This window comes from Passer domesticus, chromosome 21 (assembly GCF_036417665.1).
Source record: "Passer domesticus isolate bPasDom1 chromosome 21, bPasDom1.hap1, whole genome shotgun sequence".
Taxonomy (NCBI): domain Eukaryota; kingdom Metazoa; phylum Chordata; class Aves; order Passeriformes; family Passeridae; genus Passer; species Passer domesticus.
Window position 1 is genome coordinate 3,178,410 of NC_087494.1, and position 23,086 is coordinate 3,201,495.

The 23,086-nt window shown below is 51.0% G+C and overlaps 3 protein-coding genes across 6 annotated transcripts in view; 2 read left to right on the forward strand and 1 right to left on the reverse strand.

Moving 5' to 3' along the window:
- CELF5 (CUGBP Elav-like family member 5) overlaps positions 1-13,118 on the forward strand; it is a 36,484-nt gene extending 23,366 nt beyond the window's left edge. For 2 of the 3 annotated variants that reach the window (XM_064396714.1, XM_064396715.1), the window contains exons 4-13: positions 1,041-1,169; positions 1,728-1,807; positions 2,749-2,895; positions 7,334-7,478; positions 8,062-8,208; positions 8,443-8,505; positions 8,593-8,676; positions 9,711-9,854; positions 9,954-10,118; positions 10,987-13,118. In XM_064396714.1, the coding sequence (XP_064252784.1) occupies positions 1,041-1,169; positions 1,728-1,807; positions 2,749-2,895; positions 7,334-7,478; positions 8,062-8,208; positions 8,443-8,505; positions 8,593-8,676; positions 9,711-9,854; positions 9,954-10,081 (1,067 nt within the window). In that variant the 3' untranslated portion in view covers positions 10,082-10,118; positions 10,987-13,118. Of the gene's footprint in view, positions 1-1,040; positions 1,170-1,727; positions 1,808-2,748; positions 2,896-7,333; positions 7,479-8,061; positions 8,209-8,442; positions 8,506-8,592; positions 8,677-9,710; positions 9,855-9,953; positions 10,119-10,986 lie in introns of those variants that run through there. The other variant, XM_064396716.1, reaches the window with a different exon arrangement.
- A 179-nt stretch (positions 13,119-13,297) lies between these two features.
- HSD11B1L (hydroxysteroid 11-beta dehydrogenase 1 like) lies at positions 13,298-20,038 on the reverse strand. Of its 2 annotated transcripts, XM_064396719.1 has the most exons (8): positions 19,906-20,038; positions 18,232-18,478; positions 17,447-17,577; positions 16,155-16,266; positions 15,685-15,776; positions 14,584-14,677; positions 14,121-14,286; positions 13,298-13,916 (listed from the first exon to the last, which is right to left on the reverse strand). In XM_064396719.1, exons 2-8 carry the CDS (start codon positions 18,314-18,316, stop codon positions 13,730-13,732), a joined length of 867 nt encoding a protein of 288 aa, XP_064252789.1. In that variant the 5' UTR covers positions 18,317-18,478; positions 19,906-20,038; the 3' UTR covers positions 13,298-13,729. The 2 variants fall into 2 exon arrangements, with proteins under 2 accessions (XP_064252789.1, XP_064252787.1); XM_064396717.1 differs by lacking the exon at positions 19,906-20,038 and having other exon boundaries at positions 18,232-18,946.
- Positions 19,613-22,436, forward strand: MICOS13 (mitochondrial contact site and cristae organizing system subunit 13). The gene is made up of 4 exons (XM_064396720.1): positions 19,613-19,736; positions 20,876-21,032; positions 21,765-21,816; positions 22,247-22,436. Exons 1-4 carry the CDS (start codon positions 19,708-19,710, stop codon positions 22,342-22,344), a joined length of 336 nt encoding a protein of 111 aa, XP_064252790.1. The 5' UTR covers positions 19,613-19,707; the 3' UTR covers positions 22,345-22,436.
- Positions 22,437-23,086: the final 650 nt, after the last annotated feature.

A 23,086-nucleotide genomic window follows, 5' to 3' on the forward strand; every position in this document is an offset into this window, starting at 1 on the left:
TTGCTGTGTGTGGAGCCAGCCCCTCTGATCCTGTCACCAGCAATAAGGGATCCTCTGGCACTGCTCTCCAGAGCCACATCCTGACACCTTCCCTCCTGTGGGTCCTGTCTCCCACTCAGATCTGGGCCAGTGGGGGAGGGTAGCTCTGTTTCCTGGCAAAGAGAGGCTGGGCTGCTGTTTCTGCTGGGATTTTGGTGTTGTGCTGTTTTACTGCTGTTCACATCAGCCTGGGGAGGATGCTGCCCCAAACTCTGCTGTGGTTGTGCTTGGCTGGACAGCATCAGGCATGGGATGGGCTCCTGTGGGTGCTGAGGTGGGGAGAGAGTAGGAGAAAGCACTCTGCCCCTTCCTGCCTCCACACCTACCCATCCCAACAAAACCATAATCCTCACTCCTCTCTTTGAGGAGGAACCCAGAAGGAAGCTGAGCTCCAAGTCCTGGATGTGTCCACTGTAGGATTTGCATGATCCTACAGTGAGGCAGATGGGGAGCCAGGATGCCAGGGTTTATCCCAGGCCTTGGGAGACAGCTGGTTAGGCTGGAGTGGGGAAGGGCAAATGGAAATCAAGGTGCTTGGTTACATGGCAGCTAAGGGAATGGTGGTCTTGGAGAGAAGGAAAAGGAAACAGAAGTCAAAGGTTCTGAATGTATCCCCTGCCTGGGTTGGTGTGCAGTATTACCTGAGGCACCTGTTGGACTTCACCTGCTGATCAGTAGAAATGGGGTTGCCCAGACAGTTTTTCTTACTATCACTTCTTTTGGATTATTGGAAGGAAAAGGCTAATGAATGAAAGGAAATTATTAATCCTTTGTTTTCCCTTGGGGAGGTTGGAACAGGGGAAGCCACACAAACCCTTGAGGGTGTGAGGAGCTTGGGCAGACCCTGCATTTTCACCCCTGGAAGCATTTCAGCCAACAGCAAACCATTTCCATGGCAGGCATGTTTTTAACACCAGGCTGTTTTGTCCATAAGTGTTCCTCTCCTCCTGCTCTGGACTGCAAGCCTCATAGAAGGTTGATGTTTGTGTGTTTGCCCCTAGGGGACAGGAAGCTCTTTGTGGGCATGTTAAATAAGCAGCAGTCTGAGGATGACGTGCTCCGGCTCTTTGAACCGTTTGGGGTCATTGATGAATGCACGGTGCTCCGTGGACCTGATGGGAACAGCAAAGGTGTGAACCCTCCGTGTGTCTGCCCTTCGTGCCTGCCCTGGGTGCTGCTCACCAGCCTCACCTTCCCCCTGGGCACTCATTCCCCTCTGTATTTAGGGAACCCATAACACAGCCAGGAGTAGGGAGCAGGGCAGGTCCCTCTGCTGCCAGGAGGGACTGGGGAGGGTGGGCAGAGGCTGAGGGGGCAGGAGGGGGAGCAGAGCACGATGAGGAGCTGAGCTGAGCTGTCAGGGCCGCTCCTGAGCCTGTTCTGTCTGCAGGCTGAAGTGTTTGTACCCACAATGAGGAGTCCACAGAGAATTTGGGGAAGAGGTGATCAGGGGCAAGGGTGGAGATGGTGTCATCATTTGCAGAGTATATCATTGAAGTAATAATTTGAGACCCTTCCTCTTTTTTCCAGGGTAGAGGACTTGGGATCAGTCATCCTTTTTGTTCCCTGCTTCCTTGGGGTGGCTTTCCTTTGCCTTACCTGAGATACAGACACTGTCTCTTGCGTGATGGCACTTTCACAGCAGTCCTGTCACTGCAATCTCCTGTGCTCTTTCTGTCCCTTTCCAGGCTGTGCTTTTGTAAAGTTCTCATCTCACACAGAGGCTCAGGCAGCAATCCACGCCCTCCATGGCAGCCAGACAATGCCCGTGAGTATAAGGCCAGGGGACCTACCCTCTTCCTAATCCTTGTCCCATTTCCCTGTTGCAGGGACCTCCCCACACTCTCCAAAAAACCACGACAGGTTCAACAGCAGTGTCCATTGGTGTGGTTGGGAGGTTGCACATAAACCTGTGGGGGTGTGTGTGCACGTCTGTGCTCCACTCAGAGTGACCATCCTGTCCCCTGGGCTGCTGCTTGTGTTCATCCAGACTGGGAGGGACAGCACTCACAGCTGTAAAACTGAACAGAAGAGAGCCAAAAATCAGGCCATGATTTTGTATTGCAAACAGCTCCCTGTTCAAAACTGAGCAGGGGAAAGCTGACAGTGCAGCCACATGGGTGGGCAGGGCTCCAGTGTCTGAGCACTCCTTGGCTTCTCTGATTCAGGCATAGAGGAGGCCCCTGGGGCGGGCTGGGTGTGGGTGGGAGCCCTTGGTGCCTGTGTGGCCTTGTGTGGCTGGAGCTGTGCAAGTGGAGCTGCAGCTGTGGCCTCATCTCTGGCAACCTCCAACCTGAATTTGGGGCACCTCAAGGACAGGACAGTGCACTGCTGCAGCCAGGGAATTCCCAGCTGCCAGGGGCTGCTCTGCCTGTCCAGCCAAGCTCATGGTGCTGCTTGTGGCCATCGATGCCCTGGGTGTTCCTGGCTGCACCATCACCTGGGAGTGATGGTGCAGCCTTCATTCCTTCCACGTAGGCAGCTGTGTGAGGCTCAGGTGTGGGAAGGGCTGGATGGACAGACACATGGGGAAGGGCACAGCCCAGGTTCCAGGCAGCTCCCCAGCACCTCCACGCCAATATTTGCTCTTCTGCTCCTCTTCCCACTCCTCTGCTGCCTGTCCTGCCCCGTCCTCCCTTGACTGCTGACTCTCTGGCTCTCCCACGCCTCTTCTCTCCTGCCTCCTCTGTCTCCTCTCTCTGTGCCTAGGGTGCCTCCTCCAGTCTAGTGGTGAAGTTTGCTGACACAGATAAGGAGAGGACCCTGCGCCGTATGCAGCAAATGGTGGGGCAGCTGGGCATTTTCACTCCATCTCTCTCCCTGCCGTTCAGCCCATACAGCGCCTATGCGCAGGCTGTGAGTATCCGCGGGGGAGGGGGGATCGCTGCCCCGGGCAGCCCCTGGGACACCTCCCACTCAGTCCTGCAGCTCTGGGAAGGCTCCCCAGCGCCTGGCAGCGCTCCTGGCTCCTTTCAGCACGCTGCTGCCGCCTCTTGCAGAGTTTCTGTGTGGTTTTCTGCTGGAAGTGGGGGGGGCAGGGGAGAGCTGGGCTTCCTCAGAGTGAGCTGGGATTTCTCTGATGTTGTTGGAGGTGTTGGGAGCAGGTCAGCCATGACCCATTTCCTTTGTGTCTTGTTATGAGGAGAGCTCAGAGCATGCCTGGGTGATGTGTGACACACCTCTGATGCCAGCTTGTGAACCTTCCTGTGGCTCTGTGACACAAATGTGTGTCTCTGGGTTTGGAGCAGGACCCAGCTCCATGAGTTCATTTCTCTGCTGAAATTCCCAGGAGGGCCCTGTTCCCTCAGTGCTGTCCTTGGCTCCCAGGTTCTCTCACTTGGCCAGTGGGACTGTGGAGTTTGCAGGGTGCTGGAGAGGGAGCAGTGGGTAGCAGAGAGCCAGAGGTGTTTCAGCAGCCTGGCTGTGCTTTGGGTTTTAGTGAGAGAACCTCCTTGCCCTGGAGCCGTGGTGGCAATTGCCATTGATGTTCGAGGTAGGTTCCAAACTAACAAGTCCCAGATCAACTGTGGTGGAGCACTGTTTGAGCCCCCGTGGTGGAGTGTCATTTTCAGGTCTCTGCTGCCAAGTGTGAAGCCCATGGAAAGAGGCTCAGAAATTGCTCGAGGCAGGAGAGATTCTTGTGTCCTGCTGACAAAGAAATCAAAAGTAGATACTGTTACTGAAAGTAATTTTCTAGGGGGATGTGCAAATAAACCTGTTCTTCTTGTGCATGTGGACAGCTCCTCTGGCTTCAGCAGCTCCTTGATCCTTTCATTCACTTGACAGAGGAGGAACTGCTTCTCAATTGCTGGCTCAATCCTCAGAGATTCCCCAGAAACTGCCAAATGCATTTTAAATGTGTGGCAAAGTATGGATGAGGAAAAAAAGGAAATACATGTGAGGCTCTATAACATTGGGGAAATTTGCAAGGCAAATAAAGAATTGATCCACCACAGATTATTTGAAGAGCCCTTTGTGACCAGGCACCACCTTTTGCCAGGATCCTTCTTTTCTGTCCAGCCCAGGACCAGCTGCACCTGAGGTCAGAATTGTAGCCAGCCATGAGATCATCCTGGTTTGTCTCCTGCTGTCCTGGAGATGGCCCTGACTCGGGCATGGTGTGGTGGTGAGGGCAGGCATGGGCCACACAGTGAGGTTATGGTGGCAGGAGGTGCTCTGTCAGCTTGAGGTCCAGGCTGTGCAAGGAGGAAGAGCAGTGAGAGCTTCCAGACTCAGCCTTTTAATCTTCAGGAACCCTGCTGATGCCAAGAAGGCAGTCAGGTCTAAGCTGTGCCTCCTTGCTTGTCTGCATCTTCTTTCTCCTCAGTTGTGTCTGTTCCTGTGTTTCCCTGATTCTTCACTGGCCTTCCTGCTCTGTGACTTTGTTTTGGCTTTTCCCTTGACTCCAGACTCAGCCTGTCTTCTACTTTTTGGGGATATTTTTCCTGCTTTTGTTTTTACTTTCCACTGGGTTTGGTTCTCCTTGGTTTTTTCCCCCTGAGGCACTGACCTCACACCTGACTCTTCTCTTGTGCCATCCCCATCTTTGGTCTCCCTTCTGGAGAGATCCCCAGCCAGTCTTCACACACACAGAGGGAGAGGGAATCAGCCCTTTGGAATGCCACCTAACCTCTCTGGAAGTGGGGGCAAAAGAGAGGCATTTCCATGCTGAATCTCCTTTTGGTTCCTCAAAATGCTCTGCCATGGGACCTCTGGTAAGTCAGGACTCAGGGGAAGCCCAAAATCCCTCATGCCTTCTTGATTTTGGGCTTGGAGGAGTAAATGTGCACCCAAGGTCTCCCCAGGGCTGGGAGGTGCAGCTGCCCATTCTGGATCCTGACTATTCTGGATCCTCACCATTCTGGATCCTCACCATTCTGGATCCTCACCATTCTGACCATTCTGGATGTGGCTGAACCACACTGACAGCAGCAAGAGCTGCTGGGGTGAACTGGTGCAGCAGAGGCTTCACAGGTTCTTGTAGCCATAATTTAATACACAACAGATTCCTCTCCCTGTCCCCAGGGGTTTGCTGAGTTTCCAAGCCAAAGTGGTCCCCAGGGCTTGAGGAAGAAGTTTGGAGCCTGCGTTGTTTTTGTTTTTGTTTTCAGTTGTCTGTTTTAAATTTATATTAATAACCTTCTTCTTCAAAAACTATCTCAAATGAAACATGAAATAGTCATACACTAAGTTCAGTCTAAAGTTATTCAGATCTATGCAAATATGCAAAATAAGGTACTTAAAATGTCAAACAGTGCATGTTAGCTGAAACTGTATGAGAAAGTCTCATCTGGGAAGTACAACTGGCTGAGCATCTGAAAGCAGTTTATTTCAGTGCATAAATCAGCTTTTGATCCCAGGTGCTTCTGCAAATGAGTTCATTTTATTCAACAAGTTAGTTCAGGTGGACTCAGGGAAATGTTTGGGAGCTGAAAAAAAATTATCAATAAAAAAAAGACCTAAAGTCTTAAAAAAGAAACTATAGCAATTTACTAAGTGTTTATAATGCTTGAATATTTCTTGTCTATCATAAATCAATTAGTTCCAAACACAAAACATAATTTGTTCACACCTCCCCTCCTTTTATTTCTGCTCTTATGGTTCATTATGGTAATTTTATGTGAGTGAAGAGAACAATTCCAGAGTGCCAATTTGGTGCTCGTGTAGCCTTGGTCCAGCCAGAGCCCAGCACAGAACAGGCATTAATGAGAAAAGACAAGATCAATATTCACACAGTGAGTAGGAAATGAGCTGGTTCCTGCACCCTGGAGAGGGGACAGGAGCAGGAACTGGAGGGGACCCCAGGGAGGTTTCACTGCAGCCCTGGCTCGGGAGGCTCCCAGTGACAGCAGTGAGTCCAGGAGTGAGCCCAGCTCCAGGGGAGCCAGGGATGGTGGGTGGTGAGCAGAGAGGTGATACCAGGGCTTGTCCTTTCTGCTCACCAGGGCTTGTCCTTTCTGGAATGGCACAGGAGTGACCCTGTGCTCTCAGTCCCAGAGTCCTGCATTGGGAGCACTCACCCATCCCCTAAAAGGGCTTGAGCCAATTCCACCCCATGGCTGTGCTTGTTCCAGCTTACAGAGGCAGCCCTGCCATGAAATTCCTCTTGTTTTTGTGCTAAAGCCATGATCAGCTCCCGTGTGAGGAATTTGGGAGGTTTAGCTAGCCACAAACTTCCCACAGTTACCAGATCCTTCAGCTGAGCCCAGCTGCCCTACTGCCTTCAGCTCTGGGTGAAGGGTGGCTTCCTGAGAGCTCTGTGTTTGTGCAAAGCAGACAGTGGGATGTGGCAATGTCAGGAAGATTTTTGTTGTTTCCTTGGGTTTTGCCTCGTGTCAGCCCTCAGCTCCTCCCGAGGAACTCAGGTTTCCTGAGAGCCATGCCTGTGCCTCCCCTGCTCTTCTTGCTTGATGTGAAGACAGAGCTGATAAAGGGCTGGATAATTTTGCATCCAGAACTATCTTTTTTGCACTCTGAGGGCATCTTATGCTCCCAGTGGTGGTCAGATAGGACCAGAAGGATTTTTTTCTTCTCTTAACCCTCCCCCCCTTCCTTCTGTACTGTGCATCTCTCCCTTGGCAGATGTGTCACGGCACCACGAGGAGCTGATGTCCCCAGCCCCGGGTGCAGGCCAGTGCCAGGGGACAGCCTGAGCTCAGGGGCTCACGGGCCAGACCTCTGAGGGCAAAGCAGGCCACGGGAGCTGGCCTGGGCACACAGCTGGTGCCCAGCAGGATCTGCTCGTGGAGGCTGGGCAGAAGCAGGAGGATCTGGGCAAAGTTCCTCGAGGCAAAGCTGTGTTATTAAATCTGCCACTGTCCTGGCAGAAGTGACCAGGGACAGGGACCTGTGCCTGACAGTGCCAGGGGGGAGATGGTGCTGCTGGGTGCCAGGAGCACAGCCCTGACCTGCTCCCTCCCCACTGCAGCAGCTCTCAGGGCCCCGGGGCCTGTCCTGGTGGCCTTGCCCAGCTGAGGGAGCCACAGCCCCTCGGGTTGTGGCCTTGTGGGGTGAGGCCTTGTGTTCTGGGATGCCCCCTGAGCTGTGTCCCTGCCTGCAGGACAGGGTGGCTCTCGCGGGTGGCCAGGGACAGCAGCTGTGTGAGTACATGGCTGTGGGGACCTGGTGGGGCTGGGCCTGGGGGGGACAGCCACCATGCCCACCCCAGCAGGTCTGGCGGTGGCAGAGGAAGCTCCAGGGCAGGTGGCAGGACCTGGGGGAGGTGACAGCCAGGCTGGTGTGCACAGCCTCCCCCGGCTCCGCAGGGCCCTGACTGCCCGGTCCTGCTTTGCAGCTGATGCAGCAGCAGACCACGGTTCTCTCCACCTCCCACGGCAGCTACCTGAGCCCGGGCGTCGCCTTCTCCCCGTGCCACATCCAGCAGATCGGGGCCGTCAGTCTCAACGGGCTGCCAGCCACTCCCATTGCACCAGCGTCAGGTGAGGCCTCCGGGGCAGGGAGCTCCCGGCCCAGCACTCTCGGGGCCCACCCGGGCAGAGCAAGAACAGTTCTGCACCTCCAGGTCAGCAGCTGCAGCAGCTCGCTGCTCTCCAGCAGTGCAGCCTCTGAGCACAGCAGTCTCTGCACAAATCCTCAACCCCCTGGCACCCTCACATGTTCAGCACACATCCTCTTGCCCTGCAGCTGTGCATTCTTGCTGCATTTTAGTGAAGGCCTGGGTTCCCAGGATTGCACCTGGGATTGATGATCATCACCCACAGCAGTCATGCATGTTGGGTTCAAACCCTGTCAGGGCAGGCATGTGTCCTGCCAGGTGCTGTGCAAACCCACATCAAAGATGTTCCCCCCAAAGCTCTGACAGCACTCAGGACTGGCAGTTCTTCTCACACTCTTCCCACTAGAGCTGCCTCTTCATTTTGTGAAGGCTCCAGTCTGTCATCTCCGTGTGCCAAACAGAAGAGTTAATGGCTTCATACACAGCACTCTTGCCTGGTGGAAGTGGGGAGCAGGGGCTTTGTGGGACCTTGACTTTCATGGCTGTCCTCTCTTCTTGTTCTCCAGGGCTACATTCACCACCTCTCCTGGGAACAGCAGCCATGCCAGGACTGGTGGCACCCATTTCCAATGGATTCACTGGAGTGGTACCATTCCCAAATGGGCATCCAACCTTGGAAACAGTTTACACCAACGGCCTTGTGCCATATTCAGGTACTGAGAGCAGTTAAAAAAAAAAAAACCACACAAAAAAACCCACCATGCAGAGACCTTTGAAATTGCAATTAGTTCCTCTTTTTTGGATTCCCCACATTTTTGTAGCTCCCTCCCAGCCAGGCACTGAGACTCGCTTGGGGGCGAGGGTGGGAAACAACACCAAACACACACACACACAGAATGCATGAGTGACTCCCTTTGCTGTGCTCCTGATTGTGTTTTTCTCTGCAGCCCAGAGCCCTTCAGTAGCAGAGACTTTGCACCCAGCCTTCACAGGAGTTCAGCAGTATGCAGGTACCAGCTTCCCTTGCCTCCCTCAGCCCCTCGTGTGGCTGACCAGATCCTCAGGTAAATGGTTTGTTCTGTGTCCTTGGGCTGCAGCTGTGTATCCAACCACCACCATCACCCCCATTGCACAGAGCATCCCTCAGCAGCCTCCCATCCTGCAGCAGCAGCAGAGAGAAGGTGAGCATCTCAGGGGGAACAGGGCTGTCCAGTGGTGTGGCTGGGATTTGTGGAGTTCATCTTCTGCACAACAGAGACAATGGAGAGGAGCTAGCACTAATTTTTGTCCACTGATCTTTAATGCTGGAGCTGGGGTATGGAAACAACCCGATGTCTGCAGTGAGTGGGAAGGATCACAGGATGTTTCCTGACCTCACATCTGGCCAGATGCTGCCAGGTGCAGAGGGGCAGTAGGCCCTGGAACACCGTCCACACCAAAGGGGATGAGAGTCAGCACCTTCCCTGTGCAAAGAGCACCTTCCCAGGGGCAAGGAGCACTCGTGCCTCTCTGGCTGGTGCCAGAACCACAGTGGAACCAGTCAAACCAGCCTCTCCAATGTGCTCTCCTCTCTTTTCAGCCTTCAGAGCCTACTGAATTTATTTTCAACTTACTTCAAACTGGCTTGAATAGAATTTGGAGGCAAAGGCAGTCTCTCTGGACTTGATTGGTAGAGTAAGTGTCAGCAGGGGAGCAGCTTCTTGTGCTCCTAAGGAGCAAGTGAAGGAGTGGACAGGACCAGGTCATCCCATTAATTGGATGTGTGGCAATCCAGCAGGTTTCCAGTTAAGGCTTTGGCTTCTGGACTGAAAGGCAGTGCTGCAGGGAGTGCTACAGCAGCAGCTTTCACACAGCAGTGTCTGCCACTCTCCTGGGACTGGGACAGCTGTGAGCTCTCACCTCAGCTGATTTCCTTCCAGCAAAACAGCACCCAGACACTCACAGAGCTGCTTGTGTCCAGCACCCTGTGTAGGAACTGGGCAAGCTTTGAAAGAGAATCTGCTCTCCAGAAACTCTAGTTTTGTATAGAGTCTCCCAGCTGCTCTTCAGGAGCCCTCAGATCCCTCGATGGACCAGTGACAGGGACAAGCAAGGGGAGGTCAGGGCAGGAGGCAGTGCTAGGGCTCTCCTCCAGTGCTGTGCTGTGAGTTGAGCCCATTTCTCTTCCCCTGCCCTCTGGGGGCTTTTTGTTTCTCCATCACCCCCATACCTGCAGGTCCTGAAGGCTGCAATCTCTTCATCTACCATCTCCCCCAGGAGTTTGGAGACAACGAGCTGATGCAGATGTTCCTGCCCTTTGGCAATATCATCTCCTCAAAGGTGTTCATGGATCGTGCCACCAACCAGAGCAAGTGTTTTGGTGAGTGCAGGCAAGGGGAGCATGATCAATAACAATGACACTCACACAGGGCATGGCACCAGCAGTGCCACTGTCACCCACCCTGTGTCCTTCCTTCAGGTTTTGTGAGCTTTGACAACCCATCCAGTGCACAGACTGCTATCCAGGCCATGAATGGCTTCCAGATTGGCATGAAACGCTTGAAGGTCCAGTTAAAACGGCCCAAGGATGCCAACCACCCCTACTGACAGCAGTGAGCAAGCAGGAGTCACTTCTGCAGCACAGGTAAACTGCCCCAGCAGGGCACAGCTCTGCTCAGCTCCCGTGCTCCTGCAGAGGGGCAGGCCAGGAGTGCAGGCAGTGACACAGCTGGTGGGGCACAGGCTGCACCTCAGCGGGGTGACCAGAGCAGGCCTGAGGTGATGGCCAGGTCCAGCAATCAGCAGGCAAATCTGTGGCTGTGGGGGAAGCCCAAAGCCAAGCCAGAGAGTCAAGATCAGGGTCAGGTCTGCTGAAGGTGAGCAGGGTCAGAGCCCAGCGACTGCCAGGCAGGTCTACATGGCAATAATAAACTTTGAGGTGGAGAGCCAGGGCAGGGCTTGGAGCCCAGGTAATGAGATCCAGCACAGGTCCATGGGCAGGTGGACACGGGCACTTCCACACTGTGTGCCAGACCAAGGCTGATGGCACGGAGCTGGGAGGAGACTCCTGGAGCTGTGGGCAGTGGGGGCAGACAGTGGGGCTGGTTAAGTTCACCAAGGCCTGTGAGTGCCCTGACAGGCAGATGGTTCCAGTGGCCCGTTTGTGGTCTAAGCAAGGTTTTACTCTGCTGTGCAACTGCTCCCAAAAAGCTTTTGACTGCCTAAAAAGGTATTAAACCCCAGTAGTTTTCAGCTGTTCCATGGGCCCTGAAGTTAGTCTGCAAACAGAGAGGGAGAAGAGGAATCCTGTGATTCACAAGGATCACAGAAAAGCAGAGAAAAGTTGAGACCCTTGATGGGCTGCTGTCCAAGAGCCAGCTCCTGCCAGCCTGCAGATGGGGAGCAAGGGAGAGCTGATCTGATTTGGGTCAGAATCCTGCTGCTCAGAGCCTGAGGTTTGCACAGACGTCCTCCTAACCTCCCAATTCCCTCCCTCCTCCATTTCTGTTCAGGTGAAGGGAAAGTCCAGAGGAAGAATTTCTGCTTCAGGTTGATTTTCAGAGAGGCCAGTAAATTTATCGACTCTTTTGACACCACCCCTTTCCTTCCTCGGCTTCCCACCTTACCCACCCCATCTTCCTCCTCCCCTCCTCTCCAAGACATGCAATTAAAGAGAAGGCTCAATATCTGCCCAGGAGGAAGATTCTTGCCACGCCTGGACTCGCATATTTGCTGCTAACGTGGTGCAAAGCAAAGGGACCAGCAAACCAGCAGCCCCTGGGACACGGAGCCCTTCCTCTCGGGGTGTGGCTGGAGAACATGGACCAAGCAAACCCATGGTGTGTCTCTAGGTTACTGCAGTGATGTGTGGAAATTTACTTCCGTCCCTCCCTCCCTCCTGCTCTGTTTCTGGCCCTTTCATAGATAACTATAAATATATACAGTCTCTATTTTTTTTTTAAACTAGCTCACAGGACCAAACTTTTCCATTCAGAGAGTGACTGCTTGCAAGAGGTATTGGAAATTAGGGGTTTGCCTTTGCAACAGTGTCTTCTCAGCACTGAACATTTTGGAGAGAGGGAGCTGGGGGTGGGTTGGGGAGAGAGAGAGAGAGAGAGCACATCTCTGCTCAACACGAGCAAGAAGGAGAAATACATTCCTCCAGGATTAGGGCACAGTCAGCTGCTCAGCTTGAGTCACTCATCCACCTTAGCACCAGCCTGGTTAAGGATCTGGAGAGCTCTGTCTTACCTTTGCAAGGGCTTCTGCAGACAAAGCTCCTGGGATGTGGTGCCAGCCCCTGCCCTGAGCACTCTGTGATCAGGCTGAAAGCACAGGAAACCAGTCCCCTTCCTCAGAGGAACTGCACTGCCTCCCCACACATGGCACAGATCCGTGTTTCACAGCTCTCCATGGCAACTGCATTTTCTTGATGAAGGCAGGAGAAGATGAGAGTGTGAGCAGATGCAATCTCCAGCACAGCTAGAGAAGGCTCCCAGGGGCTGCACACTGCCTCCCTGTGTCGGATACCAGCACTGGGGGGTGGGCAGTTCTCCTTCCAGATGACACAGGACGTTTTCTCCCTCTGAATTCAGCAGGAGGGCTCTCCTCATGCACCCGCTGCACAGCTTTCCCCAGCAGATGCAAGGAAAATAGGATGAAAGAGGGTTCCATTCTGGGATTTTCCCCCCAGCACCCCTCCAAGAGACAGATTATACATTATGCAGCATATACATATATATATACACATATATATATATGTAGGGACAGCTCTATACACTATATACACAAACTCTAAAGCACAGAATGTAGTTCAGAACTGGATTTCAAAAAGATCCCCTGGGAGTGGGGGGTGTGTGTCACCCTGACAAGGCACATCCCTTGAACAGTTTGGAACAGTCTCTTCAAGTTTCTACAGAAGTAAGGAAAGGAAAGGAAAGCAAGGCAGAACAGACCAACAAACCCCAGAGTGATTAGGAATGAACGAGTTCAATATTCAGAGTTTGATAAGGAACCACAAACGTGTGTGTGAGGGTGTGTGAGCACATTGAAATAGGGACAAGAGAGTTGGTGGGGTAAAGTTGGTGCAATTGATACTGAAGTGAGCTATGGGGATTTTGGAGAATCTCAGCCAACTCTCATTCTCCTCCAGTTTGCCCTTTGTTCAGGTGTTTGTGGCACAGTCCTTTAAGTACCTTCAGATCTCCTCAACCACCCTTCTGTGTCTGACGCTGAGAGTTTATGAGAGGTGAATGAAGCTGTGAGAGTCTGTGTGTTTCTATAGTCCATGTTTACTTATTGTAAATACCATTTTTATACTTAACATCTATTATGTATGTGATTTGTATAATGTACTTTATTTCTGCTACAAGTAATTTCATGAAGTTTAAACTTAGTCTAATTTTGAACAAAACAAAAAAAAAAAGAAAAAATATGAACAAATGCAAAATGGGAAAAAAAAAGGACTTTGGGAATCCTAGGTCAAGCTGGTTTAAAACAAGCATTTACAGTTTCTTCCATCACAGTTACTGATGTGACTGTACAATGTTACAGGTGCGATACAAGCTTTGTCAATGTCAAATTCCTCACTCTGGTCAAAAAAAAATCCTAAATTTATTTAATAAAAGTTTTACTTGCTAAGTAATTGGGACTCTACTTCCTGTTGTTAGTTGGACCTGCTTTTAGGTAATGCTTACACTTGAAGACATTGCCAAAGCCCTGGGCTAATTTAACAGGGCACACGGGGTCAGCAAACAGGCCTTGGCCCACAGAATCCAGGGACCAGTGTTCCTTCACAGGGGAAGCATCAACACATAACACCAACACATTAAAAACTTGTTTAATTAAAATAGAGATAAAAATTCTACTTAGAGGAAGCAAGAGGGTTCATGGGATCCAAAAGTAGTGGAGGAAGGATGTCCCAGGAATGTACAGGAATGTACAGCCACTCCAGGGCATGCTGAGCAGACAGACAGGGTTACAGCTGGGGCTGAGCAAAGGCTGATGCAGTCAAAGCAGACTGAAGGAGGGGAGATGGGAGGAGGGCTAAGGCAGAGTGAACAGTGGGAAAGATCTCTGACTGATGGGTAACAGCAGCAGAACCGTGGCTGAAGCATGATGACAAACCATGAGTCATGTTAGGAAAATGGGACTTTGCCACCACTGCTGCCCTCTTGACAGCAGTGGTCGAGTGGGATGCTTAGTGGGATGGCAGGCACGTGACTAGAAGGGCTATGGGATGAGCCCGGGCAGCCCTCAGGGACTGCTGTAGTTATAGAAAGTCCGTAGCACCTGGTTCCCGCTGCGGGGGAACAGAGCCCAGAGGCAGCAGAGCTGCTGCAGCCACCGCGGGTAGAAGATCTCGTGTGCCCGAGCGGCTCCGCCCCGGACGATGGCGAGCGCGGCCTCGGGAGCGGGGGAGGCGCTGAGGTGCACTTTGCCCCTGCAAGCAATGGCGCGGCGTCACTCGGAGCCGGGCAGCGCCTGCTGGGGCTCGAGCTGGGCACCGCAGGGCTCTGCCTGCTCTGCTCCAGCATGAACAACCCTGTGGTGTGCCCAGGCAGCTGCACACACCCTCTTAGACAGAGCTGCTGTGCATTTTTTTGCATGTTTTCAAGAAGAGATGCGTTCCTGCAGACAAACTCACCTGGTGTACTCCAGTGCTGACTCAGTGTCAATGAGGCCCAGGATGCACAGTGTGACTGACACATCTCTCTTCTGCATGATGAGCTCGTGGCGCAGTGAGCTGAAGAATCCATCCAGGGCAAACTTGGTGGCAGAGTAAGAAGTGGTGAAGGGAGTGGGCATTTTCCCTGGAAAGGGAAAAGAGAGAATGGAAAACTCCAGGAAACTGGGACCCATGGAGAGAAGATGCAGGCTTTGTCAAACTGTATCAACTCATGTTCTGTTCTGTGAGTCTCCCTTTATGTAAGTATATTAGAATACATATTAGCATATTATTATGTATTTATTATTATTATATGCTATGAAAAGCACAGTTTGAAAATACATTTAGGAGTTGAATAACAGAAATATAAACAGTAGATATGAACAGTACTGGGAATCATTGTTTCCACAAGGGAGCACTTACTCCAGGTAAAGTCACCAACCTGTGAGGGAAGAAACAACCACCAGAGCACCTCTGTTCTTCTCCAGGGTGGGAAGAGCTGCTGTTGCAAGGGCCACATAACTCAAAAAATTCACCTGCAATGATAAATGCAGACATGGAAGAAGCAAGAGGCTTTGAAAGCGTGAGCCAAGAAAGTCAATAGAGTGGTCAGAAATGGAAAGGAGCATGGTTTGGAATTGCCTTTTCAAACACCAAGTGAGAAAAATAATCTCTAAAGATGGGGACAAACATTGCATCCATCAGTCTTTCAGATTTCAGAAAAAGCAATCTTCTGAATCTCTGAATCTTCTGGAAAAGTTTCAGAGCAAAGGTTATTCCCAGGCTTTAACATACCCATTTCTTTACAAGAATACAATTAGTTGTCCCTGCTTTTTCTTTATGCTTTTCTTTATTCTGCAATCCCTACCAAAGACACCAGAGTCTCTGTTTGCTCCCCTTCTAAGTTTTCTTGACTCAGCTCAGACTACAATGAGGCACAAAATTCAGCATCTCTTCAGAGCTTGACTGCTCTCTTAAATTATATTAATGTCTTACCTATGTTCCTAAGTTTCCACTGTCCAGCAAAAAGCCTCCTTCCAAAATGAAATAGAAACTAGTATGACCCACCTGAATGAAAAGTGAATAAAAAAAACTGCTCTCCATTTCCATGGCCCCAAAACCTGGCACCAGGGTGATTCTACAGGAAAACCCTAAATCTGTGAACAGAGACTCAAATGGCAGACACCATTTCAAACAACTTTGTGTTCTGCATTTGTGCACATGCCATAGACCAGTAGGAAGTGCTGGCTGCTCACTTAGAGACCTTCCTGAACTAAACACAACTGCCTGGAACTGCCCATCAACCCTAAACTCCTGGGCTAAAGGGAAGTAAGAAGGAAGAAGTCTGAAATTCTTCCCAAACATTCCTCTTCACAAATGTACAACATCTGAGCAAAACACCTCTCTAGCAACAAAGCCTCCAAACAGGAATGATGTAAAAGGATTGTTCTCAACCACTGCCACAGATGTGGATTTGCCTTGGAGCTTCCAAAGCTGTCCCAGGAGAAGGCAGGCTGAGTTCCAGGGAGCTGGGAAGCCTCACCTGCATGAGCCAGCGGGTGTACTCCACATCTCCTGCCCACTCCTGGAAGCGGTTGGTGCCGATGTGGTTCAACACGAGGTAATCCAGGCCCCCTTGGAGAGCACAAAAAGCAGTCACACAGGGGGCCCATGCCCTGACCATCAACCAGGGGGCTCAGAAATGCCAGGAGGGCGCTCAGCCACTCCCTCAGAAGGCTGGGAAGTGCTTTAACCATGAAGACACATTAAATATGCCCATCTGGGAGCAGCTTTGACTGCTCCTCAGGAGTAGAACTGAAAGGAAAACTGTTTGACTTTGACAATAACTCCCTGAAATGATGTTTCAGCTTGATTCAGGATCAGAATTTAGCTCTGGTGGTACATCTATGTCCTCAACACCTTTCTCAGTTCAGGGAACTGAAGCAGGAAGCTCCTACTAGAAAGAGAACTGTGCACACACCTGAAAGCCAGAGAGATGCTCAGGATGCTTACCCAGCTTTTGGAGAGCAAACTGAACCACCTTTTCAGGCTCTGAAGGGGAAGACATATCTGCAGGGATATAAAATATTTTCTTTGCTCCGAGTGTCAGGCATTTCTCCATCACCTTGAAAAAGAACACACCCCAAAGATTAAACTATTTGAAAAAATATTAGGGGGAAAGGGCATTATAAAGCACATACTACAGTCAGTGAGAGTCAGTTCTGGACAGAGATACACTTTAATTTAAAATTTATTGCTGTTTGGGCCATGGAGAGCTCATTCTGCATCCAGATTTTGAATCTGCATCCAGATTTTGAATCTGCATCCTGCAAAGAGTTACCTCTATTTAACTGTCTGCTTAAACGATCTACTTTGGGACAGGATCAAGATTCACTGGAAAGAAAACCAGTCTTCTTCAGGGGAAATCTTCTGGAACAAGGGTTATGCTTTACATTAAGTTCTTCTATTTTTTTTCCAAAATAGCTGGAAAAGAATTCATCTTTCATAATTCCTTTGCTATGTTGAGTGTGTGAATGTGCCTGGCAATGATATGCAGTTTTAGCTATTTGCTGAAATAATGCCTTCCAGTCATGAGGAGCTATTATTATGCTCACTGTCCCCAAGTCACCTTTTGCACCATTTCACAGTGAAGAACTTTTCCTGGAAGTCACACATGCCCACAATTAAAGAGTTACCCTTTCTAAATATTGTCCCATTTCATAAATATGAAGAAGTCTCAACTGTTGGAGTTGGTCAAAAAGCATTTAACCTACAAAAAGTCTTGAGTTTTTAACAAAACAGCTACAATAGAACAATTTGGACTCTGAAAAGCTGCACAGTGTTGCACAGGAATTGTAGTTCATGGAGTATCTCAAACTGAAGAGGACCCATAAGGATCATCAAATCCAAATCCCTGTTCCTCACAGGACTCCCTCAAACCAAACCATATCATTAAGGATGTGGCCCAGATGTTCTTTGAGCTCTGACAGGCTTGGTGCCATGACCAAGCTCCCTGGGGAACTTCATCCAGGGACTGATCACCCTCACAGTGCAGAACATTTCCCTAATGTCCAGCCTGAGCTTTCCCTGATGCAGCTTCACCCCATCCCCTCATATAAATAAATGTTCAGGCAGTTAAAAGCTCAGGCACTGTATTTGCATCTTCTTGTACAGGCCAACTTCTCTTCTGGGTTTATGCTGAGCAGTTCCAAAGGAAAATCTATCATGCTGACAACTAAATTTTGTTGGTTTGGTGAAAGCCTGAATCTCTCATGTCTTCCCCCATACAAGGAGGAGGTTCTTACCTTCTGCAGCACTGATTCCCTTCTGGCAGTCAACACAATTTCAGCACCAAATCTGGCATAGTGATATGCTATCTGCTCTCCAATCCCAGCACTGGCTCCAGTCACGAGAACACGGGCACCAGACAGGCTCTCTTTTTTATGGGAAAGAGAATAAAAGATACAGAAGTAAGTGAAGAAAGCAGCAGAGGAGCTGCCCTTAACTACTGGCAGAGCTTTAAAGAAGAAAGATTCACCTAAGTGCTCAAAATTCCTGGTGCTTCTCCAAAACTAGAAGCAGGACTGGTGATGCAATGACATGATGATGGCAGCTAGCTGTGTCACAGGGCCTAGCCTGGGTTGCTAGACCAAAATCTTTCAAGAATGAAGTTGTTTTTCACCTTCTGAGAGGCTGTACAGAAAGCAGAAACCGGGCTATGTGCCTTCTGCATATCATTTACTCCTTGCCATCAGTCTGGAGACATGTCAGCCCTCTTGTGCCAGGCACTGCACACCTACAGACAGCTCTTGACACCAAGGAATTTACAACCAAAACATAGAAAGAGCAAGGTAGTAGCAAAGTGCTGTTTTTTCCCCCACAGAGACAGCAGGATCCCTGCTCTTAGACCATTTTATCTTCCTCTTTGTTTCAAGTTTCTCTTTGTTTCTGGGAATGAAACATTGCTTTGGGGCCACCAACTCTAGTAAGACTATGGGCAGGAATGAGACCATCAGTCAAAGTTTGGAAATTCAACATCTTCCCTTGTGTGACATATTTTGGCTTGAAATCATCCCCCTGGTGAGCCTACCTGGGTTAAAGTCGTCTTTCCAGAAGAAAGCTATGAGCCCAGCTACAACCCCTGTAGCACAAAGCACTTTTCCAATTGGCTTCATATCCCTCCAAGCTGTGAGGAACAAAGTGAAGTCTTGAAGCTGAGTACTTCAGCCAAAATAATATAGTGTTCTCCTTTCTCTGATGCCTGGAGCCAGGCTGGGACAGGCACGTCAAGGCTTTTGTAGAGCTGAGGGGGTCTCTCCCCCGGGAGCCACAGCCACCTTGGTCAAGAATAAAAAGGATCTTTCACCGGCAATTCCCACAGCGCTCTGCACTCAGAGCCTACAGAAAAAAAAAAAAACCCCAAAAAAACCCCCAAACCAACAAAAACCAAAAAACCCTTGTGTCTAATCTTAGAGAACTCTTAATTCATTAAAGACTAATGACAGCTGGCAGCAGTGACCCCAAGGCAGCCGGATCTCGGCAGGGAGGCGGCGGCAGAGCCCACAGGACGGAGCCTTGTCTGGATAAGAAGAGCAGCAGGATGAGCTGCTCCGCCACCACGCTGCGACACAGCGCGACGAAACGAGCGGCAGGGACAGCGCCACAAAGGCGCAGGAGCCGCGCTCGGCCCCTTCACACCTTCAGAACGGCCCGGCCCCTTCACATCCTCGACCCTGCCCGGCTCCCTCACGCTCCTCAAGTCCTGGCCGGCGCCCTCCCACCCTCAGCCCTGCCCGTCCCTCTCAAGCCTCCCGAGCCTTGCTCAGCCCTGCCCGGCCCCCTCACACTCCTCAAGTCCTGCCGGGCCCCTCACACCCCTCATGCCCCTCAGCCCTGCCCGGCCCCTCACGCCCCTCTGCCCTGCCCGGTCCTGCCCGGCACCTCACGCCCCTCAGTCTCGCCTGGCCCCTCACGCCCCTCAGCCCTGCCCGGCCCCCTCAAGCCCCTCACGCCCCTCAAGCCCTGCCCGGTCCTGCCCGGCCCCTCACGCCCCTCAAGCCCTGCCCGGTCCTGCCCGGCCCCTCACGCCCCTCAGCCCTGCCCGGCCCCTCACGCCCCTCAGCCCTGCCCGGTCCTGCCCGGCCCCTCACGCCCCTCAAGCCCTGCCCGGTCCTGCCCGGCCCCTCACGCCCCTCAGCCCTGCCCGGCCCCTCACGCCCCTCTGCCCTGCCCGGTCCTGCCCGGCCCCTCACGCCCCTCAGCCCTGCCCGGCCCCCTCAAGCCCTGCCCGGTCCTGCCCGGCCCCTCACGCCCCTCAGCCCTGCCCGGCCCCTCAAGCCCCTCACGCCCCTCAAGCCCTGCCCGGTCCTGCCCGGCCCCTCACGCCCCTCAGCCCTGCCCGGCCCCTCACGCCCCTCACGCCCCTCAGCCCTGCCCGGCCCCTCACACTCCTCAGCCCTGCCCGGCCCCTCACGCCCCTCAGCCCTGCCCGGCCCCTCACGCCCCTCACGCCGGCGGGGCGGGCGGGGCCGCGCGCGCACGTGACGGTCCCGGCCCCGCCGCCGCCATGGCCGCCCGCCTGCTGCCCGCTGTCAAGTGAGTCCCGCGGGCCCTGCCCGCCCTCCCGGCCCGGCCCGGCCCGGCCCTCCCGCGCCCTCCGCACGGCGTTTCCCCCTCGGTACTCCCCGCCCGCCCCTCAGTGCTCGCCGCTGTCCCCGGCCCGTCCCCAGGCCCGCGGCCGGCCCTGTCCCTGGGCTGTGCTCGCCTCGCTCCGCGCCCTTGGCCGCCCCCGCAGCTCCCGGTGTGTGTCTGCGCTCGCCGGGAGGCCCCGCCGCTGTCTGCGGGCATGGACACGTAACGAGGCTGGGAGTAGCGCGGGGCTCGGAGCTGTGGGTACACCCACAGCGCGGCAGTGCGGAAGGGTGTCCTTGGGGCCCAGCGGTGCATTTCAGCAATCACTTTTCCCCGAAGTGCATGTGAATACACGACTTTAAAAATCGGTTCTCTCTTCCCAGCTCTCTTGTATCTATCCTATGTCCTACTACTGCAGTACCACTGTCTGCCAAATTTTGGGTTGTCCCCTTGTTTTGCTGTCTTTTAAAGGGAAAACATCTCTGCCGTGTGAGTCTGGGGAAGTCAGTCACCTCAGATCTCTTATTTATAATGGAAATGCCAGTAAATGCCAAATATTCCCTTCCCTTTTGTAGGCTGCCGTCACAGCTGTAAAACTGGTGACTGCACATCCTGCAGGGAAACTTTAAAAGCCTTGGCAATGCAAACACCATGGCCAGGCGTTCACTGGGCTGTAATGAGCTTAACAAGATATTGGTGTCTGTCAGAATTACTAAATAAATATCAGATTTATCAGGAAGAACCACATCATTAACATGGATGGTTTGCCCACTGCAGAGTCCTTTAGTTGCTTTTAGCAGAGGAATATGCCAGTGATTCTCAGGCTTTAACAAGTGGCACATGCTCTCGAGGAATTTGACACTTTCTCATTTTTATATTGAAAACCATCACTGATAAAATGCGAATTAGGAATAGTTTCAAGGGGCTGACAGGAACTAGTTGTCCTGGGAAGGCAAGGAACATAGGTAGGTATATTTCTGCTGATTTTTACCTAAGTAAGACATGAGGTTTCTTTACTGATACCCTCTTGGCAGCCACACCACTGGGAGAGATGCACTGATGGTCAGAACAGGAATGAATTGTTGTGCTTTCAATTCTTTCAGGTTTCTGGTCAAAGGAGGCCTGGCTGGAGCTGCTGTGTACGTGGCATATGACCAGGGGCTGCTGGGCAGTGGCACAGAAGGTGCTGAAGCACTCAAAAAAGCTCAAGAAACGCTGCCTCCAGCTATCCAAGAGTGGACAGATTACCTGGGCTGGGAGGTAAGAGCTGCTCAGGTGATCCCTGCAACACAAAACCTCCTCTGAGTCAGGAGGAGAAAATATGGGGGTGATACTCTGATTCCAGTGAGGCTGGCAGGAGTTTTACTGTTGAAACTGGATTTCACATGGCAAATATTTTGAAGAGGATTGAAATGGAAGGCAAATAAAATGCTAAATTTGGGGCAGAGACATTGCTCACAGATGTTATTTCAAAGAAGAGGGGTAAGCAGCCTGTGCAGGGTCAAGGAGGGGATTGCAAACATACTCTGGGAGGTATTTCACTATGTAGTTTTCTTCTGAAGGATCCTACTTGTTATTAAGAAAAACAATGAAAATATTATCCTCCCAATTTTTCAGAGTTCACATTGAATTTAAATTGCTTGAAGAGGCCCCTCCTCTATGAGTAGTTCTTAGTTTTTTAAATCCTCAGAAAATAAGAGACCTTTGCTTAAGGTTTGAGAAGAGTTTTCATATCACAAACAATTATAAACTAACAGAGACAGCCATGGAGATGCTTTTTCAGGAGCACATAAATAATATGTTCTACCTTTTGCACCTTCTTTATATTGCAGGAAGGAGCAAAGCCCAGATTTTAAGCATCATGTCTGTTCTCTTCTGAGGCTTATGCAGAGCAGGCACCTAAGTGTTTTTGAGGTCAAGAGGCTTTGCCAAGGTGGTGTGAATTCCAAGTGAAACCCCTTGAGTGCTGATATTTTGTCTCTTTCTTTCTAGCTCCCATCCACTCCAAAAATTGACTTTTCCTTCTCTGCTTCCTGGAATAAAGGTAAAATAACTGCTCACTAACTGAGTCTGAGCTAAGTTTTTGGCTTTTCAGAAGAGATGAGCATTCCCATTGTTATTAGAATTTTAGACATTTTTGTTTGAAAGCCAAAGCATGTTATAAATACCTAAATTATACACAGGTTTTATGGTGCAGCAAAGAGTCTTTATGTAACTGTGGGGAAACACAATCCACAGATAACTGTGACATGTCCCCATCACCCATGGAGTCTGTGGCAAGGCCAGAAATAAACCAGGACTTAAACAAGGAACTGAGCTCAGTCCTGTCATTGTCTTAGCTCATGTAGACACTGAAGTTGGAATTTCTGTCACAAATGCTCAGGGCTTGAAGAGATCTACAGTGGTGGTGTTGGAAATTGGAAATTTGGCTTGAATGATGATCTTAGGGTAATTCTTCTCTGCTTTCCTTGCAGGAGTGCACACAGTCATGTCTGCCTTGTCTGTAGCTCCCACCAGGGCCTGTGAATACACAATGGAGGGCTGGAAGTATGTGAAGGATCTTGTGAAATGAACACGTTCTCCAGGGTTCAGGATTCTCTCAGACCCCTCTGGAGGGCAGCTCAGCCATGTAAGGGCTACAATAAAGGACTTTGGTGGAACTTCCTTTGTATTTGGGTTGGTTTTAGCCTGCAGAGTGGAATAATTGCTTGTTTTAGCACTGACCCAAGGCTCCAGGAATCACAGATAGTTGTGATGAAGTGATGGCCATGTCCTGAGAACAGCTTCTGTCCTAAAGCTTGGAAATGAAATAGATTATTCTGAAACTGAATTGATCTTGAAGGTGAATGCTATCATCTAAATCAAACCAAGCCAACAAGAGTTAAAAAAAAAAAGTAAAAATCCAAGGTAACACTAAAAGATGCTGTAAAAGATGGCCTAGGAGGATTATACAAGCACAGGGGAGAGTAACTGAGCAAAGTTTATCTGCATGAAACCTTTTGTTAGCTTGCACCATGCCCCAGTTGGCAGACTGTGCATTTTCATTTTAACGTGGATGAAAACTTTCACAAGGTCACTTTTCAGTCACAGCCCAGGCAAGTGTAAGGAGCACCAGTGGCCTGGAGGACACCACTTGTAAAATAAAATTACAAATTGATTCTGTGTTTTTAACCCTCTTTGATAGGATTGTTATAATTACAGAATGTGCCAAAACACAGCTGCAGAACAGGGAGCAGCAGGATGGGTCCTTACTCAAGTCGGGAAGCAAATACAGAACATGAGGATGAAGGAGGATTTGCAGTTTTGTTTCCTTT

What these genes read in the sequence shown, in the direction of transcription:
- HSD11B1L (XM_064396719.1), bottom strand. Translation starts at nt 18,316, where the DNA reads ATGAAGCCAATTGGAAAAGTGCTTTGTGCTACAGGGGTTGTAGCTGGG. An exon ending in GTTTGCTCTCCAAAAGCTGG is followed by an intron (nt 15,777 to 16,154) that starts GTAAGCATCCTG and finishes GTGCTCTCCAAG; the next exon opens with GGGGCCTGGATTACCTCGTG. An exon ending in GGTTGTTTCTTCCCTCACAG is followed by an intron (nt 14,287 to 14,583) that starts GTTGGTGACTTT and finishes TTCCCTTTCCAG; the next exon opens with GGAAAATGCCCACTCCCTTC.
- MICOS13 (XM_064396720.1), top strand. Translation starts at nt 19,708, where the DNA reads ATGGCCGCCCGCCTGCTGCCCGCTGTCAA. An exon ending in CGCCTGCTGCCCGCTGTCAA is followed by an intron (nt 19,737 to 20,875) that starts GTGAGTCCCGCG and finishes CAATTCTTTCAG; the next exon opens with GTTTCTGGTCAAAGGAGGCC. An exon ending in CAGATTACCTGGGCTGGGAG is followed by an intron (nt 21,033 to 21,764) that starts GTAAGAGCTGCT and finishes CTTTCTTTCTAG; the next exon opens with CTCCCATCCACTCCAAAAAT.